Here is a 17,589-nt window from a genome sequence, read left to right on the forward strand (position 1 = left end):
GTAGCATTCCCATATACGGGCCAATAATTTAAACGCATTTTCATGATCTGTCTGGCTTGTAAATGTGATATAACAAAATTTGCATCGTTAACGTTATGTTCTTCAAGGTTCCATTAGAAATTTGGTATTATTATTCAATAGTAACACTTACTGTGAAACCCACTATATTGAAAATACAGGCAGGCATGAGGCTGCACATATATCAAACTTTGGAGAATCCAACTAAACATATGGGAGAAAATTACCCAATAGCATATACGACAATATGTTCATAAATTAACCTATCTATTTAATAGGTTTTTTTAATGTCGAACTAATGTAATATAACTTTGTAACACAAACAATTTGGTGGTGACAAGATACAAACTTTTCAGCTACGTTACTTGAGAATATATAATATTCTTATTATGCTTGTGAGTAGATGGACACTTAAAACAAATTTACTTTAATCACTTTTCAAATTTTACATGAACCTTTCATTTTGAATTGATTTGGATAAGCTATAAGCTTGAAGTAATCAAAAATGGAGAATTTCATGTATCTAATAACAAGTACATATATCAATATAAATATATACTTGTGGAGTCACCTGAAGAGGAAAACTTTGATTTCGAGAGACATCGCACAACTATAAGTTTATATTGTAAAATGTGTGGTTATTATTAGTTACACTGTATTACACGAGCTTGTTTATTCCACAAATTAGGGAGGGGCAGAGGTTGGGGACACCATGTTTTTAAAATTGCACTTTTAAAAGATTTCGTCTGAGATATATGTTTACTTCTGAGTACCAATGAAGAAGAAAATATTTAATTAAATTTAAAAAGGATTGATTTCAAGATAAAACTGAAAATGATTTTAGACTAGCAGGAATAAAATATTACAGAAGTTCGAAAAATAATGATGAGAAGTAGTGCATTTGTGGCTCTTTAAATATTAACCTTTTATATTTGATACGCAACGGGTTTAAACAAAACAGCTGTTAACGAAAAAATGGATGTAATTGAAATAAAGATGTGATTTTACTAAATTTCATAAAATACTTATTCTAGCATTGCATTTTAAAGAAACACGGTATACAGTGCTGAGCAATGCTTGGAAATCTTCCCGAGTTAGGGTTCAGCCGCGCTAAAACCACTGGAATCACGTTCACATTTTCTGAGCTGTGGGCCGCATAAATAACTTTTTTTAAATTTATTTAAAATAACGCTTTTAACATTTCACTGCAAGACCAAAGACAAATCGTTTGCAAACAGGGGACAAAGTTATTGGGAACGGTAATTGTAAAGCAGTTAGAGACAGGAGCTAGATTTATATTTGCCGCTCCCAAGAAACTTTCCTCGTTCGGTCATTTATCATCCGTCAAATTCACGATCAATGCCGTGGCCCTGTTCTTATTGGGAAAGCCTTTAATCCTGTAAAAGCTTTTCCTTTTGTTCAGTGAAACTGACGACCTCGATGCTTAATGTGTTTACACTCCTAAAACATGTCGTTCAACAGATTTGTCAAACATTAGGAATAACCGATGAGTCTCGAAAATTAAAGCGGTTCTAAACTTACGTCACGTAAGCTAAATAGCTGAAGAATACATTTATAAATTTATTTTCTGTTTGATTGTTAGTTTAATGTGTCTTTCAAGGTATTTGCTAGAGTACTTTTTAATCATACCCTTCAACCGATATTACTTAAGAACCTTATTAACAAAAGCAAAACACTAAATGACGTAAAACAACTGACAGTGGAAATACACAATTTTTAAACAGCAAAGGAAAGAGATCGTGTACAATGTGATCTGTGTATCACCTACAGCTTTGGACTTGATCTTTCAAATTATTCACAAAATTATCAGCCGCAGCAATGTTTTACATTGGCAATTAAGACGTTACTTACTTACTAGTTAAATTACGCAATGTGCTCTTTCCTATTGATATGGAGTAGAGTAATTTATAATCATGATCATTTTATTTTCATTTAGACAAGACATTTTTGAGGTCCACGTAATTTTTTCAGACCAGTTCACTCGAATGGCCTGAATCCGATAAAGATAGAGAGCATTGATTTTTAAGTAAGCAGTCCCTGATCATCAATTTAACGACTTTTCCACGTTTAAAATCAATAAAATGTGTTTTTGTAAACTATTTAAATATTACATTAGTATTTCTTTACTGCGGAAGAAATGTTTAAGTGAGCACCTGGGGTAGTTTTCTTGGGGTCTCCTAAGATGCACTTGGGGCCGAGGGCACAGACGAAGGCCGCAGTCTTGGCCTGGGTCTCGGCGTCTGCAAGGCTCGGCGGCAGGAAGGTGGAGAGGACCGCGATATCCTCGTTATTCTCCTTAGCCTTCTTGATCCTGTCGTCGCCCACCGTGCGCGTGATGTGGAGCGTGGTCTCCAGCTTGTTGGTCAACACGTCGGTAGCCATTCTCCTCTACTCACTTTTCGATACGTCTGTTTAAGTTCTAACTCTTAAGAGGTGATCTGAGCCACTTCAACTCCGGCAACTATAAATAATTTCTGCTATGAAGCCGACAAGTCGCTAAATAACCGCTTCACACTACTGGATATTTATTTGGGCGAAACTGACTTAAAAATTACAATAGAGTTATTTTTTGTACATTAATTGCCAATTTTTAGAAATGGTTACACAAAAATTAAGTGGTTTAGTTTTAACTGTCACACAAACCGATTTTTAAAAACTATTTTGGAGTGATAACGCGCAGATTTTGATGTTTTAAAAGGTTTTATCGAAAAAGGTAAGGGAAATTAATTAAATTTTGTTGTATAAAATATAATATTTTAAACAGGTTACCAAAGAAATGACTGATTACGAAAAATATTTGCTTATAAATATGCTTAACCTGTTAATTTATAGTTTTATTATTTATTTACAGAGTTTTCTTATACACAGTATGGTCATTTAATGATATAAGATAAAATATGAACAAAATTAGATTTAAGAGTTAAGTCAGCAAAGAATTATTTGAAATTATTTATTTAATATTGCTATAAGATTTGTATAAATAGCAATATTCATAAAGCGCGTCTAGCGACCTGTCGGCAGCGCTACCTACCACAATACTTGACGGGTTGAGGTACACGACACAACTGAACTGGAGAAGGGAAGAGAACAAGCACATGGAAACGGGAAGTGGAAGTGACAGTGTCGGCGCATGCGCAATAGTGGGCCGCGGGAGGCACGGACCTGTACTGCCCCAACACATCGATAGTGGTACTATACTACAGCAACCCGCTGATTGTGACCTCTTGATAACACTGACATTGGAGGTCGAGGTCAGAGAGGGAATTTGGAACACGGAAAATGAAGATCTAATTGTTTTCAAAACATGAAAAATAATGAACGGAGTTAGATTCGTATTAAAAGCGTATTATGCCTTTAATACATTGCATTTTTATAATTTTTTATATTTTGTCTATTCATTTGAAGATTTCTTACCCCCATAATTAAAGATTACAATGGAAGGTATCAAAATGAACGACTAATTACAATTAATGTTAATTAAAAAAATAAATGTCAATCTTACTTTTTAACAAGTAGGTCAAGCAATCCTCCTACAAAAATTAATTGAATTTATTTGTGGTGAGGGAGGGAAACAACCAATTAAGTCTGTGATTTTTCCTTGCGAATAAAATCTGGTTCATAAACTTCTAAAGAAGGCACCTAATTTTATAAAAATGGTTTAATGCATACATAAAGATAATATAATATCAATAAAGGTGTTGTCAACAAACAGAAACAGGATACAAATATAAAAATACAAAAGAATTGAGATGTAAATAACTGTAACATATTTTCATTTTATCTCGGTTAGGCTGTATTGATTTGACATGGTATCTGTACATTTCTTAATAATTTTATTATGCATGCATTAGGTCTGATTTGGATTAGAGATAATAAAATACTTTAAAATAAAAGTAATTAATCAAATCTGTTATCTTGGGTGTAATAAAAGGTGCGGGCAATGTCAGAACGATGGTTAGGCATCCTTAATCCAAGGGATTGATGGTTTTAACAATACAGTCATTTGTACCATGTTGGTGGCTCAAGTGGCAGATAACGTTTTGGTTGAAATTAATGCTGTCATTATAGGGGTATCTCTGCTAGTTGTACCGCTAATGAACTATTTTTCTTCCACGTCCAAATAAAATGTGAGACTCTCTTAGCTGCTATCGGATATGAGACTAGTAATAAATGGCACTTGCTAAAAAAGTTGATTGATTCCAACACTAATGTTTTGCCTCACTTTGCCTACTACTAAACAGCTCTTCCATTCATATTGAAAAATATGAAAAGGACTTTGGTATGTCCGTAGCCTAAGGTGGTATCGGATGCTTTCCTAAAGTCACGCTATTATAAGAGGTACACAAATTTATGTAATTATTTCATATTAAACGACGTCAGTTTATTGAATTCTTGAATTCTCATTGAATGAATATTAAGACTGGTCTCACAATGTGTGTCAATATATTGTTAACTTATGCCACTCAGCAGGCGAAACTGTGTTACAACGAATTGGCATTTGTTGAAAAAGCCGTGATCGTTCAAGGTCAATTCCCTCTTCATCTGATTGGAAACAAGACCTTGGACCATCAATTCATGTTTTTTAGACGAGTAGTACTCGAGTAATAAGCAGCCAGCTTGTGTATTGGGAGCTAAACAAAATTGAGAGGAGGATGACTGTCAAAATTGTTTATTGAATTGAAACAATACAGTACGTTTCATTGGCTATACAGGGTGAGTGAGGATCTTGCAGACAAAGACAATTAATTGGAATTTGAAAAGGTTGGCATACATATCCTGTACGAGGGAGCAGCTTTTAGTGCCGAAGGTCAGAGTGTGATAATAATCCACATCTAGCCTCTCAAAAATATAACGACGTGTGTGTGTGTGTGTGTGTGTGTGTGTGTGTGTGTGTGTGTGTGTGTGTACTGTTTATTCTTATGCTTTTAAATGAGTTCTGAGAACTCCAATACGTAAATTGAAAGAATTTCAGGGACCAGTTGTGAAACTTTTACATATTACTGATAGCACAATTATTTATTTCTAATCGAACTCAACGCTATTTTCGGTATCTATACACATACTGTACCTTATACTACCAAGGAACGTAAAGCGCCAGAAAAACGTAATGATGCAAAATATTTAGCAATTACTAGAGAACACTCTTGCACAAGCCGTTGGTTAATCTCTGTTTTATTTGAGCTCTTGTTCCTCCCTAGTCATAGTTTAAAAAGTTGTTAACATATAACAACTATTTTAAATTTGAAATATCGAAAGCACCTTCAAGATCAAGATTCGAATTTTACTTTTACATCTGCGACTAAAACAGTAGAATGTTTTAAAATGTATGGTATAATCTGAATATAAATAAATAATCTGAATAAATGTAGTCTTTAAGTATTAATTTTAAGTACAGACTACGTTCAGTACTTAAAAGACGTATAAAATACAAATAATATTACGGGTTAAAACGAGCATATTTTAGTGTTTCAATTATTGTAAACAATCGGATTTAGATTTGTCTGGTTGGTTTACATTTTAAAATGTCATTCCACCCGTAAAAGCATGTAATCTAACGAGCTTCATGATAATGGCTATGCACATTGTACATCTTTTCATACAAAGGAGACTGTGAGATTGACAATTTGTAGAAACCATGTAACTGTTAGCGCGTGGTAGGACAGCGGTTGGACACAAGGCAGGCACTCTGCGAGTGTCACGTCAGAATGAAAATGCAACCAATTAACGATACGGCTTCTGAGAAGCCGAGTGCAGTACCGAGAAGCGTATCAACGATATAGACAATGACACGTGTCAGCTGATGGCATGATGACGGCCACATTGGCAGTCCGGTAGGGCAGGATGACAGCACACCTGGCGGGTAAGGTGGCGGCAAGGCCTCTCACACCGCGCACTACCGCACTTTACTTTATATTTGTGTCAGGACAGGCCTCGCCAAATTTGGATTATTGTTAACGACGCGGCAGGGTCGGTGACGCCACCCCAGGTTCTTTGATGTCGCAGAGGAGAGCGTATAGAATACATCAATGTTAACGTTTCGTCATTAAGGACAACACTTGTGAAGAATGTCGAATTAGTTTAGCAATCGGTGTTGTAATCGTAGGATTTCATATGTTAAATACATTGGAAGGACGATCGGCTACCGTTCTTAGAGGTCTATGTATCGTTATATGCACACGAAGTGGTTTGCCGATGTTGGTCATGAACTAAGCTACTGGAGCAGTTTAATTGATGAATGACGCAAAATCGGTGAAATTTGGACTTTGCAAGTTTATGATGATGTGTTATTCTCCAATAAATAGCATACACTTTGAGATTTAATAAGATAAAAAGTAATCCATCCCTGAATCTAAGGCGTCAGGATTACGGTAATTAACCATAATGTTGCATTGGAGAAAATAACTACCAAACAGGATAAGGATGAAACTTGAAACTCATTTTATTACTTGAGGGACAGACTAAGATGGCCTTCAGGCCCAAAGCCAGGAGTAATGCTGTTGGTTCTTCAACAGGAACCCACCAAAAGATAAAACTTGCTCAGAGGAGACGTTCGGTGTTTAACTAGCACCCAGATGAAAGGTGGAATAATCAAGAAAGCGATCCTTAATGCTGGCTCTTTCTCTAAAGTACAATGCTGTGTTCTACTCGTCATGCACGATGATTGTCGATGGCCAACTCATCATACACAATCATTGGGCACGAACCCTTATCGTCTCAGACAGAGAAGTACTTGGCGAGACTGAACCTCACGCTTGTGCTGACTACATGAATCACGACTAGGATATTCCGAGCAGATTCTCCATACTATAGGGAACAGGATGATCATCAGAGTTGCTAGATCTAATAGTCCGTCCACCTATGTCAAGCGTGGAAGTTAAATGGATGAAAACAGGACAGAATCTAGAATACCATAACGCTTTCTATCTTCCCACTCGCTTCCTTTTCCAAACTGTTTCCGTTCGTGAAATACATAAAATAATTCCAAGCAAAAGAATACTAATTCTTAATAACTGATTTGCCACCGTAAAGATTTCCTGATGGTTGCTTCGCGAATTTTCCTTTATTAAATACAGGAAATAAAAATTATTATTTTGCTTGGATGCAAGCCTCGTAGTAAACTTGACATATTTACATTTAAACTATGAAAGATGCTATCGTCTCGGTTACATACTTGTATGAGAACATATCATAAGTTATAAAATGGCCACTCTCATGGTACAGGGAACAGTCGTTGTGTATGCAATCAATGAAAGCTATGTATACGACATCTTTATATTGACAGTTACACTGTCTGGGTCATAGTAAATGCTTACAAGACTTTAACAACAAATGGCGAGACATTGTTGTTTTATGCTTTAAAAGCCTTGTCATCCATCTGTAGGCGACTTTAATAGTTATCGTATTCAGTGGATAGGCTACTCGTCAACGATAAAAATGGCGTAGTGACTGAATAGGCTGTAAATTATACCTTCTATGTAGTTTACGATGTAAAAGACAACATCACATTCTTTTCATCCCACCGGCAACTAGGTACTTGCGATACTTATGTTTTGCCTTGTGATTAGTGACAATACCGGTGAAGATTGTGAGGAAAGTCCTTGACGCCTTTCCCCAGTCGCAACTGAGGCCTGTGTTCTTGGCTATTAGAATCATTATTTCCTCTTACTAGACTTCCCAAAATTCCCATATTTGTTTTTGACACCATAATCAGCTATGATGTGAAAAATACCAGATTAGATGTTTCTACTAATGCGAAGTGAGTTGGGTGGCATTTATACTTCATTCCTATCGTATATAGGCAGTGCAGATATATACAAATGGTTTCTGGACTCATAAACAAGTTTTACATTTTATCAGATTTCTTCTGATTGCTATCGTATTTACAGGATTCAGGATTACAGGGTGAAATTAAATACGAAATTCTGGACACAAGTACACAGACACTTTAAATGTTTTATATAACACTAACAGATTGAAATTTTGGGAACGGGATTTTAAAACTTTGATTCTATCCACAGCAGCAATGAACTGAACTTGACTGAAGCTGTCGAGAAAAACTGTCTGGCTCTTCTGGAAGTCCCATTGTTTCGTCAGAGGAAGTAGTTATTTTAGAAACAGCAGTTATCAACCTGTCAATAATTACAAGATCGATTGAACACTTCTCAGCCATTCTGATTTTGAAACAGGGTGGAGATCTTAACTAGTGAACAGAATGCCTGCACAATTGCCGTGGCTGTTGTTAGAAGCTGTTCGATAGATAAGACAACAAAACTGAAGCTGGAAGATAAAAAATCTTTAGCTTTAGAAGTGACTGTTGGAAATAGGAAATACTGATGTAGTGCGGCTTGTCAATCCTGTACTTGGTAAATGACAGGAACTTCTTAACTATTCTCGATTTTAATATCTTCACAAACACTTTACTTATAAGTTTTCGAGATGTTTACCAGATTGAAACACAACAGCTGCGGCCTGTTCAACATACTATTATAATCGTAGCCTGCTGAATCGTCATGATCATTGATGGTTTCATATAAACGCAAGTCAAATTCTAAGGAGAATTCAACGCAACGGATTTACAACACTTCGTTGTAATGGATCTTTTCTTTTGTTCCTTACAGAATTAACACAATTCATTTTAAATTAAAATATATGACATAGCTGAATTATCAGACTGCATTAATACTGTATGTAACAATGAACAGAAAGCCCGAGATGAGTTGATGGACAGCATACACAAAAGGAAATACAATGACTGTGTCTAAATGCAGCAAGAAAAGAAGCACACCTCACTGAGTACCAGTAGTAAACAATAACGTGTATTTACTCGTAGATGGCGTGAAGGAGAGAAAACATTCCAAGTTTCCAAATGTATACAACAGAAACGGAGGCAAAACTAGACAATTGTGTTGAGAAGCTGCCTCGGCCTTCGGCGCAGAACCAGGGTGGCCGTATCGGGTACGGGCGGGTTGCGACACTGCCGACCTACAGCCGAGCCTGCTTCAATGTTTTCTTCAAACAACGATAGTTTCCACGACCTCTAGTCTAAAAATCGTTTAATAGTTTCAATGACTAAGTTATATTTGTGTGTGTATTTTATTTTTGGCGAGTAATCTGAGCTTGAAGCCAATTAGGTCGTCTTTTAGGTAAATAATTTTTTTCACACCTCGGCTGATTAGCCGTAACACTCAGGTTTAATTACATTTTATCTTTTTAATGTTAATCGGTCATTGTTCTTATCTAGAAGAAATGGGCAGAGTACGATAAGAGGTTTTTATATTGCTAAGTATAATCATCAATACTTCATATATCGAATAATTCAACTGCCAATCAAAATCAACATATATCAAATACTAAATAAAAGTCATAAGTTTTAAATTATTTAGATTTACTTACATTAATTTAGTACTGATATAAATGGGCGTATATAAGGGAGAGACTCAATGAGCTCAAGCTCCCTCCCACCATACGAAATTTATAAAGAAACTAAAATTGCACTCAGTAGTTTTTATTAAGCTATACAATTTTTATGTGTCTTAAAACTAAAAAAAATCCCTAAGAAAAATGCATAAGCCTATGTTTTTGGAGGGTATCTCCCACCTCCTACATCACCAAGTGACACACTCTTCCGAAATAATTTATATACAGGGTGACTGAAGAGGTATGCAGAAACTGTAGGGGCTCATTTTACAAGTAAAAGTAATGAAAACAGTTTATATAAACACGGGTCCGGAAATGTTTCGTCATCACGTTACGGCTAGTGAAATATTTCACCCGATTTCAGATCATCATGTAAAACGAGATCTTCCTAAAAGTCTGGTAAGATAGATTAAGGAGCGAATTCAATTGTTTTTTGTGGTTTTTACTAAATAAATTGATAAATTGAGTAAAATAGGTCCCAGAACAGCAATTTAAGTAGTTTTTGAGGAAACCAGTGTCAATTGCAAGAAATGGAGTAAAAACACATTTTTCAACTTATTTGAAACGGTGTAAATAAAGTACACAGAAAGAGAATTTTACACACCACTCCGTACATAAAATTATATAATTTCATAAATATAAAGGGGATATAACTATTAAACAATTAATACAGTAAAATAAGGTTACCTAGGACAGGTAGTATAAAAAACTTAAATAATAGAAAACCCATAACGAGAAAATGAACATCTTGAGATCAATTAAACACAGTCCATCATCATTCAATGATATTTTTCTTAATTAATTGAGTAGTTAGTAACTTTCTAGAGTTGCGTTATTTTGAATAAACGAAGTCATTTTTACATAAAATGATATGTTTATAATATCAAACTGTCGAAAGATAGTACAGATTTTGGAAAATTAATTAATTTTTCAAGTTTATTAATTAGTATAAGTTTATTATATCTTATTATTTCAATGGATGTAATAAACCAATACCGTTTGTTAATATCGATATAAAACCGATACCGCTTATCATATTCTACGTTAAGAAATTGTAAATGCCCTGACTGTACTTACAATGACCTCCCAATGACCCTTTCCCAACAATAACATGCAAACATGACAGCAAATAAAAGATACGAAGTCGGATAAGAATATTAATACAATCACCGGCTATAATAAGATATCTGATATATTCAAGACAGTGCTGAAGCACATGACCGGACACGGGCCACATTCACGATCATCATGATGACTTTGATAGGTCATACTCATGCATGCAGCAGTGACAGCAGGCGTATCGTGTCATGCGCGTCAGGTACTCGGGTATCATCTACACGGCACGCGTCATCGGCGACCGATGCATTGCATCACATCTGTACCAATGAAGAGGGCTTCTACAAGGACTCAAGCTAGTATTCTTTAGTGTGAGGGTAAGACGCATTTTAACAGAACTTTAGGAATCGAACACGTGTAAAGCGTATCTTCAGTAAGGATCCCGTCTTAGGAAAAAAATCTATCATTATCTAGAAGGAAAGCTTATGAAGAAAAATTAAAGTGATATTGCTCCCGAAGCCAACAAATAAGTTAACTACATATATTTTCCGCTCGGCCAGATAGCTTTACCTGTACTATTGTAGACTAGTCCAACTGCCAGAAACAAATTTCGGGTAGAAGTAATGGATCTACAGATATATTTACTCGATTTATGACACATGTAATTTCAAGAATTCCCAGTCATGGAAGATAACTTATTAATTAAGTAAATACTGTAAACTTGTTACTCCATTGTGAATGTAACCAGGAAAATATACACTCATCATAACATAGTTTACAAAAAAGACGAGCTTATTGTACATTTTTTAATGAAAACAAACAATAATATATCCGATTCAGGTCATAATTAAGAAAAAATAGCGGTAATTTTATTTAAAAATCTGGTTAAATGTGTTACAAAATATTGTGTTTCTGAATACGGAGACAGCGTGTTACGAATGTTAAAAAGATCTTTTAATTAAGAAATTTTGTGTTTGATTGAGAAATCTTGTTTACAAAAGATCATAAATTTTTTGCTTACGATGAAACACGAAATACAGATTTTGTAAAAGTACTTCTGTGTATATTCGATATTGAGGTTCATAAACCGTTGCGATGTGTCGGAAGAATATCACCGGCAAAGATAAAAACACTGGCGCAGTGAGGGATGAACTCACCCTGAGGGTTCATGTTTGTCTGTATATATTCGATATTATGTACCATAACCATCCCGATGTGTCGGAACATAGCCACCGGCAAAGATATAAACACTGGTGCAGTGAAGGATGAACTCAACCCCAGGACTAATACCTGTGTAGATATCCGATATTGGGATCACAAACTGTCCCGATGTGTCGGAAGATTATCACCGGCAAAGATAAAATCACCGGAAAAGATAAAAACACTGGCGCAGTGAGGGATGAACTCACCCCGAGGGCTGAAGTCTCGCTCTGTAGATACCCATTGTGATTGTGATATGTAGGTCAGTTGCTTATGCTGCAGGCTCACAATTCCTCACTGTCTGGTTTAGCACCGTTTTGAGTTAACATAAAACTTAACTCAAACATAATACGATTTACTTTACAGTGAATCGTTACGAAATAATTGAACGATTGTGTTAACCCCTATTATTATCGTTATATGCACAAAATCACTTAAACAAGAAAACGGGAAGGCAGTAATTTACGAGTATAGTACGAGTAACATGTTTGTATTGGCTTAACTATTATGATTCTAAATTAAAATGTTGCTATTGAAATGAGGGCATTTAATTGATCCTACCTAACACTTTATGGCCGTATTTTACCCGATAGTTGGTTATCCCTATTTATGAATTAATATATACACGTAACAATGTTCTATTAAACAGTACTAAGGAATATGATTGTCTAATAATTTTGGTTTGGTTTGAAGACGAGAACTTTCAGATAGGCAGGCCACTATACCAGGTCATTTTTCTATATTTTTAGCCCCGGCAATTTGCTACTTTATGTCATATAAAGGCATTGGTGTAGCGGAAAAGCGTATAACGAAAAAAGCGCACTGCGAAGAAAGCGCACAGTTAACCCTCTTGGACAAGAGGAATGCAGCCCGTTTTTTGGGGGCCTAAATCGCCAAAAATTTGAATCTACAAAAGGGGTGGTTTTCTTTTTACGCGAGAAGTTGCGGGGTGGTGCCGGCGCCACCGAAGCTCGCACTGATGGCCAGGAACATTCTCGATCGGTAGGTTTTCCCCTTTCTAAAACGTGATCTGATGTCGGAAAAGTTGGACGATCTGGGACATGATCTGAGGTAGGTAACTTCCGACCGGAAGTGCCCCTAGCTACTGTATCACGTGATGTCACACCTGAAGAGTGGGATGAACTGTGAGGGATAGTCAGGAGGAATGTACCTGAGGTATTGACTCACCTCCGAGTAGCTCCGAAGTATTCAGTTCCTGGTAATGTAATCCCTACCATAAACTGTCAAAATGGTCCCTGTACGTTTTATAGGCAACTATCTCTATGTGCGATTATATTTGCATAATAAAAAGCATTGTGGATAAAACCGTGCAAGATAGCGTTTTTCTTGTTTATGTAGGTATGCTACCAACAGTTTTCTACTAACTCCATGCCCTACGACAAGTGCAGAAAATGATTGGCCATTCTTTCATTATAAGTTAAAAATCTTATGCATTATTTTATTTTTATTACGGTTCCCAGGCATCCACATCAAATTCTGTACAAACATTGTACCGTAGTTAGTTATGTTCTAAATCAGATCAAGCCTCACTGCAATTATGGCAAATACCTGGGATGACTGTTTGCCATTAAACAAAATTCTATACTAGTCAGTATATTCAAACAATATGTTATACCATTATGTATGAAATTACCGTAACAATGGATACAGCAACACTATACACAATATAAATAAGATTATATCCCTTATAGAAAAAGTACGTAGATGGCTCGTAATTATTATTAATTCCAAATACTTGCTCGATTTTTGAAGAAGCACCTATATTAAATAATGACACACGTATATAACATTACAATAAGTTTTTAACCTAACTTAAGCAACATTTGGCGAAGCCTTGGAATTCCTTGGAAAGTTTCAATCTCAAAACAGTGAAGACATGCATATTATTTGAGTATATTTTATACATAGTGTTAATTCTTTTATATACAATTCATATAGATGATTGTATAGTAGCATTAGTTTATATTACACATTTAATCAGTTTAAAAATACACTATTCTTGTGTCAAGTGTTTTATGTCTGTGCTAGGTATATTAAATGTGCGATTAAAATGAAATGAATGGGTGATGTAAAGTATTATATTTAAATCGTCTTACTAATAGAGTAATATATCTCCTACGGATATAATCACATATCTAAAACTTTAAGTAAATTACAATTACAATAGGAAACAGTTGCACAATCCATTTGTCCGCAAATAAACCTGCACAATAACGGTGACTTCACCACACGGAGGAAAGCAGTGGAAAATTGCCAAAATGTCGCATTAATGAATGGGTATGTAATAAACCGTTTCATATGCTGTAGAAACTGGCAACTGGCCGTGCTTTCACTTTGTAGCAGCGCCAGGCGCGGTAATGGTGGGTGCAGGGTTAACCATCGTTACGTACATCTCTGCAAGGAACACTTTCGTATTAAAATACAACGGAGATTATCACTAACTTTTTTAATTCACACTTTAACGGTTATTATTGAGTAACAATAATTAATTATACTACTAAGCTGAAGGATATTGTTCAAATAATTAACCCAAAGCATAATGGAACTTGAAGTCAACATTGAAATTAATTCTATAAATAAACTGCTTATCAATTTCTATGATATAGGAATATAGTAGCGATACAACCACCGTAATTGTTTATATCAAGAAAACTAAAGCATTGTGTACACCTGTCAGGTAACTGAAGTTGCATACAATTTTCTCGAGGTATTCTGCAGACAGATATATACATAGATAAAAAAATGAATCTTTCAGGAATGAAATTCATATAAAAATTACGAACTGTCAAATTCCATAGCTGGACATGTACCATCATAAGACACATTCTTGTCTATGTAGAAATGAAGTTTCATGCAGCATTTAAAGTCTTTCAATGAAATATTTCTCGAGATACCTTGCCATATGGTACATTCAAATTGTGTACATGAAGTTAAGTTTCGTAGCAATGTTTAAATAATAAAAGTTTCTGTGAGCTAGGGAGGGTAATACATTGCAAGATGCGCTGAAATCAAATATCGTCACCGATTTTTAACATTGACTTTCCTACTACTTTTTAGTTTCATTCTATGAATACAAATTTCAAAGTTCGAATCGAATATGATTGTACAGTTTTTTTACAAATTTATTTATCCTGCCATTACCAATAAGACCAATGTAAAGATATTCGTTAACGTTCAGCCAACGAATGGTGTGAAATGCACAATAATCGAACCCAGTGTTGCTCATATAGAAATGAAACTTAATACAGATATTCAAGTCCATCGGCTGTTTAGATTTCGAGATATCGTGCAGACAGTCAGACAAGTAGACAGACAGACATATATAAATGATAGTCTTAGCTAAAGCTCAGCCAATAACATAAAAAGAACATAGTATCCTTAAATTTTTTTTAATTTTCGGTTACGAGTTTCGGCACTTTTACTATGATAACTGTACTTAAGTCAAGTAACTATGACCAAATAAATAATAAAAAACAAACATACAACATTACCACTAACAAAATTATATTAGCTTGGAACACATATACATAATGAAGTATACGTGCGGCGCTTGTTAGAAGATGTTGCCTTGTTATTGGCTGAGATCTTCTGCTTCTCAACCAATTAATGCCGTTAATTAATACATCAGAGTAATGACAAACAAGAGCACTTGGTGTCTAAATTGTGCTTTTGCGCTTTGCCGTACTGACTGCTACTGAAATCTTGTTTGCAATTAATCTGTAACATTTGTCTCTTCACTATCCAGAGCACAACCAATCTAAAATATCACTTTATTCGATTTAAGACTTAATAAGAACGCAATCCTTATCATCAAATTATTTCTAAATCCGACCCCCGAAAAGCAAAATTAAAGGAACACAAAACCAGACCCAAGCAATTTAAAAAATACGAGATACAAGATTAAGAAAGTAAAAAGTGAGTGAAACAAAGTACACCTTATTACTGACCCACCTTATGGTCAGAATAACCAATTGTTTGTCAATTGGCGATGTATGAGGGCGAACTTGAGCTGTATTGCGTACGCTGCTTGTACAATTAATTTCATTACAGATTGTGATGTTACTTTGTACATTGTGTTGCCTTCCCCTTGTGTATCACAGGCAGAACATTATGTAAGATTACCGTTAACAGTGTGATTTGTTCACCTGAGAATTATTAAATAGGATACAGCTCTCGAAACGTAGTGTTTCATTTTATGTAATGAATATTCGTAACGATATTGAAATATATTTAAATTCCTAGTGGCGATAAAACCTCGCACCAAAGTCAAAAGTAACACTCTCCACTATTATACGAGTAAATAAATCCACTAAGTACAACAATTGTATAATTAGTCCCTCCTAAGGATAATTCACTAATTCTCGTAGTTCATACAGTTGAATTACATTACACAAATGCATAGAAACAATTCATTGTAAACTTACACTAATGCACCACGAGAATGTCACCTGATAGAACACAATGATCCATGCTATTCACGACCAGTTCCGACCTTACCGGTCTTTAGAGTGAGAAAGCATATACAGTTCTGCTAACATAATTCTGCTACACATCCCCTTACGCACACCTATAGCCTATATAGGGTATTTTTAATTTGAAATTATGGAAGTGTACTGTATATGTTATTGTTTTGTGTATGTGGATAAAATATTTTGAATTTGAATTTTGAATTAAGTCGACAAACACAAGTACTTCGAAGACTAGTTCACTAATAATGCATATATAGTTCAATTAAAATACACAGCTGCATAAAAATAAATCCATTTTTAACTAAAACTAATGCACTTCTGCAATAATACACCTATCATTGTAACACGGCCAGAAATGTGCCAGATATAATACAATGCTCCATACTGATACACGACTAGTTCCAACATCATTGGACTTTAGAATGTAAGTGGATCTCTACAGTTCTGTTAACATAATTGGAGCCAATAAAAAAATAATACCGTGAAAGCTGTGAAAACATTACAAGGTTACAAGGTTTCATATAAGTAAATCAATATTATACTGTGAGAATATTATAAATCTTTTCGATATCTAGGTGCAATCTTGACTGTTGTATAACATTATAATGGTTTCTATATGTGAGTTCGGGAGTAATTGCTAGACTTTGATGAGTTCATATTATTAGTTTCATAAAATCAAAGGTGCAATAAACGTATTTGAAACTAACTTGACACTTTCATTTGACATAGGCTGTTCACCGACTCCAATCGTGTGCCCAGTAGGCGATCAGCTGTCTCTATATGGCAGTGTGACGTCATCTTAAGTGGCTCTTACTCTTACTGTGAATCAGCTGATTTATGTCATTATTCATGATGGAAATATGGCGCGCATATCCAATTACATAGCATATCAAGCCATGCTCGCTCTAATGTGCTATTTTACTGCGAAATACGTCCGGTTCACATTAGCGATATCATGAGGGGGACGTGCTGACAAAAAAACTTGTTTAACAGTTTTATTTTTGGTAATAGTGTACGTACATTCTTCCGAAACGCTTGACAATAAAATCTACTATTTACAATGTTTGATGGAAACAAACTATGCTTTTGGCGCAACGATGCAATCCGTATATTACGTTCATATTCTTAAATAAAGAAATAAATCACTCATAATCTTCTTCTGGATTTAGGCATTTCTGTCCACATTTGACAATATATACCCTAATAAACAGTTAGCTGGAAATAGAATCTTCTTTAAAGCGAAAAAACACATTTTTACCTAGATATTTCGTTTTTTTAACCAAACATATTTGTTATAGGATAACAGGACAACTGACGTTAATTGGTACAAAAATAGACCACTATGTTTCTAGAATTGGAATATACACTCTTCTTCAGAGTTGTTCTC

The 17,589-nt window shown here is 35.1% G+C and overlaps 1 protein-coding gene across 5 annotated transcripts in view; it reads right to left on the reverse strand.

The window, feature by feature from the left end:
- The window catches only part of LOC124357168 (four and a half LIM domains protein 2), a 492,077-nt gene that overhangs the window by 46,052 nt on the left and 428,436 nt on the right, over positions 1-17,589 (reverse strand). The window contains exons 1-2 of one of the 5 annotated variants that reach the window (XM_046808683.1): positions 3,071-3,213; positions 2,193-2,500 (exon numbers count right to left, since the gene is read on the reverse strand). The exons of the other annotated variants lie outside the window; for them this stretch is intronic. Coding sequence (XP_046664639.1) covers positions 2,193-2,421 — 229 coding nt within the window. The 5' untranslated portion in view covers positions 2,422-2,500; positions 3,071-3,213. Of the gene's footprint in view, positions 1-2,192; positions 2,501-3,070; positions 3,214-17,589 lie in introns of those variants that run through there. 5 annotated transcript variants of the gene reach the window in all.

This window comes from Homalodisca vitripennis, chromosome 3 (genome assembly GCF_021130785.1).
Source record: "Homalodisca vitripennis isolate AUS2020 chromosome 3, UT_GWSS_2.1, whole genome shotgun sequence".
Taxonomy (NCBI): domain Eukaryota; kingdom Metazoa; phylum Arthropoda; class Insecta; order Hemiptera; family Cicadellidae; genus Homalodisca; species Homalodisca vitripennis.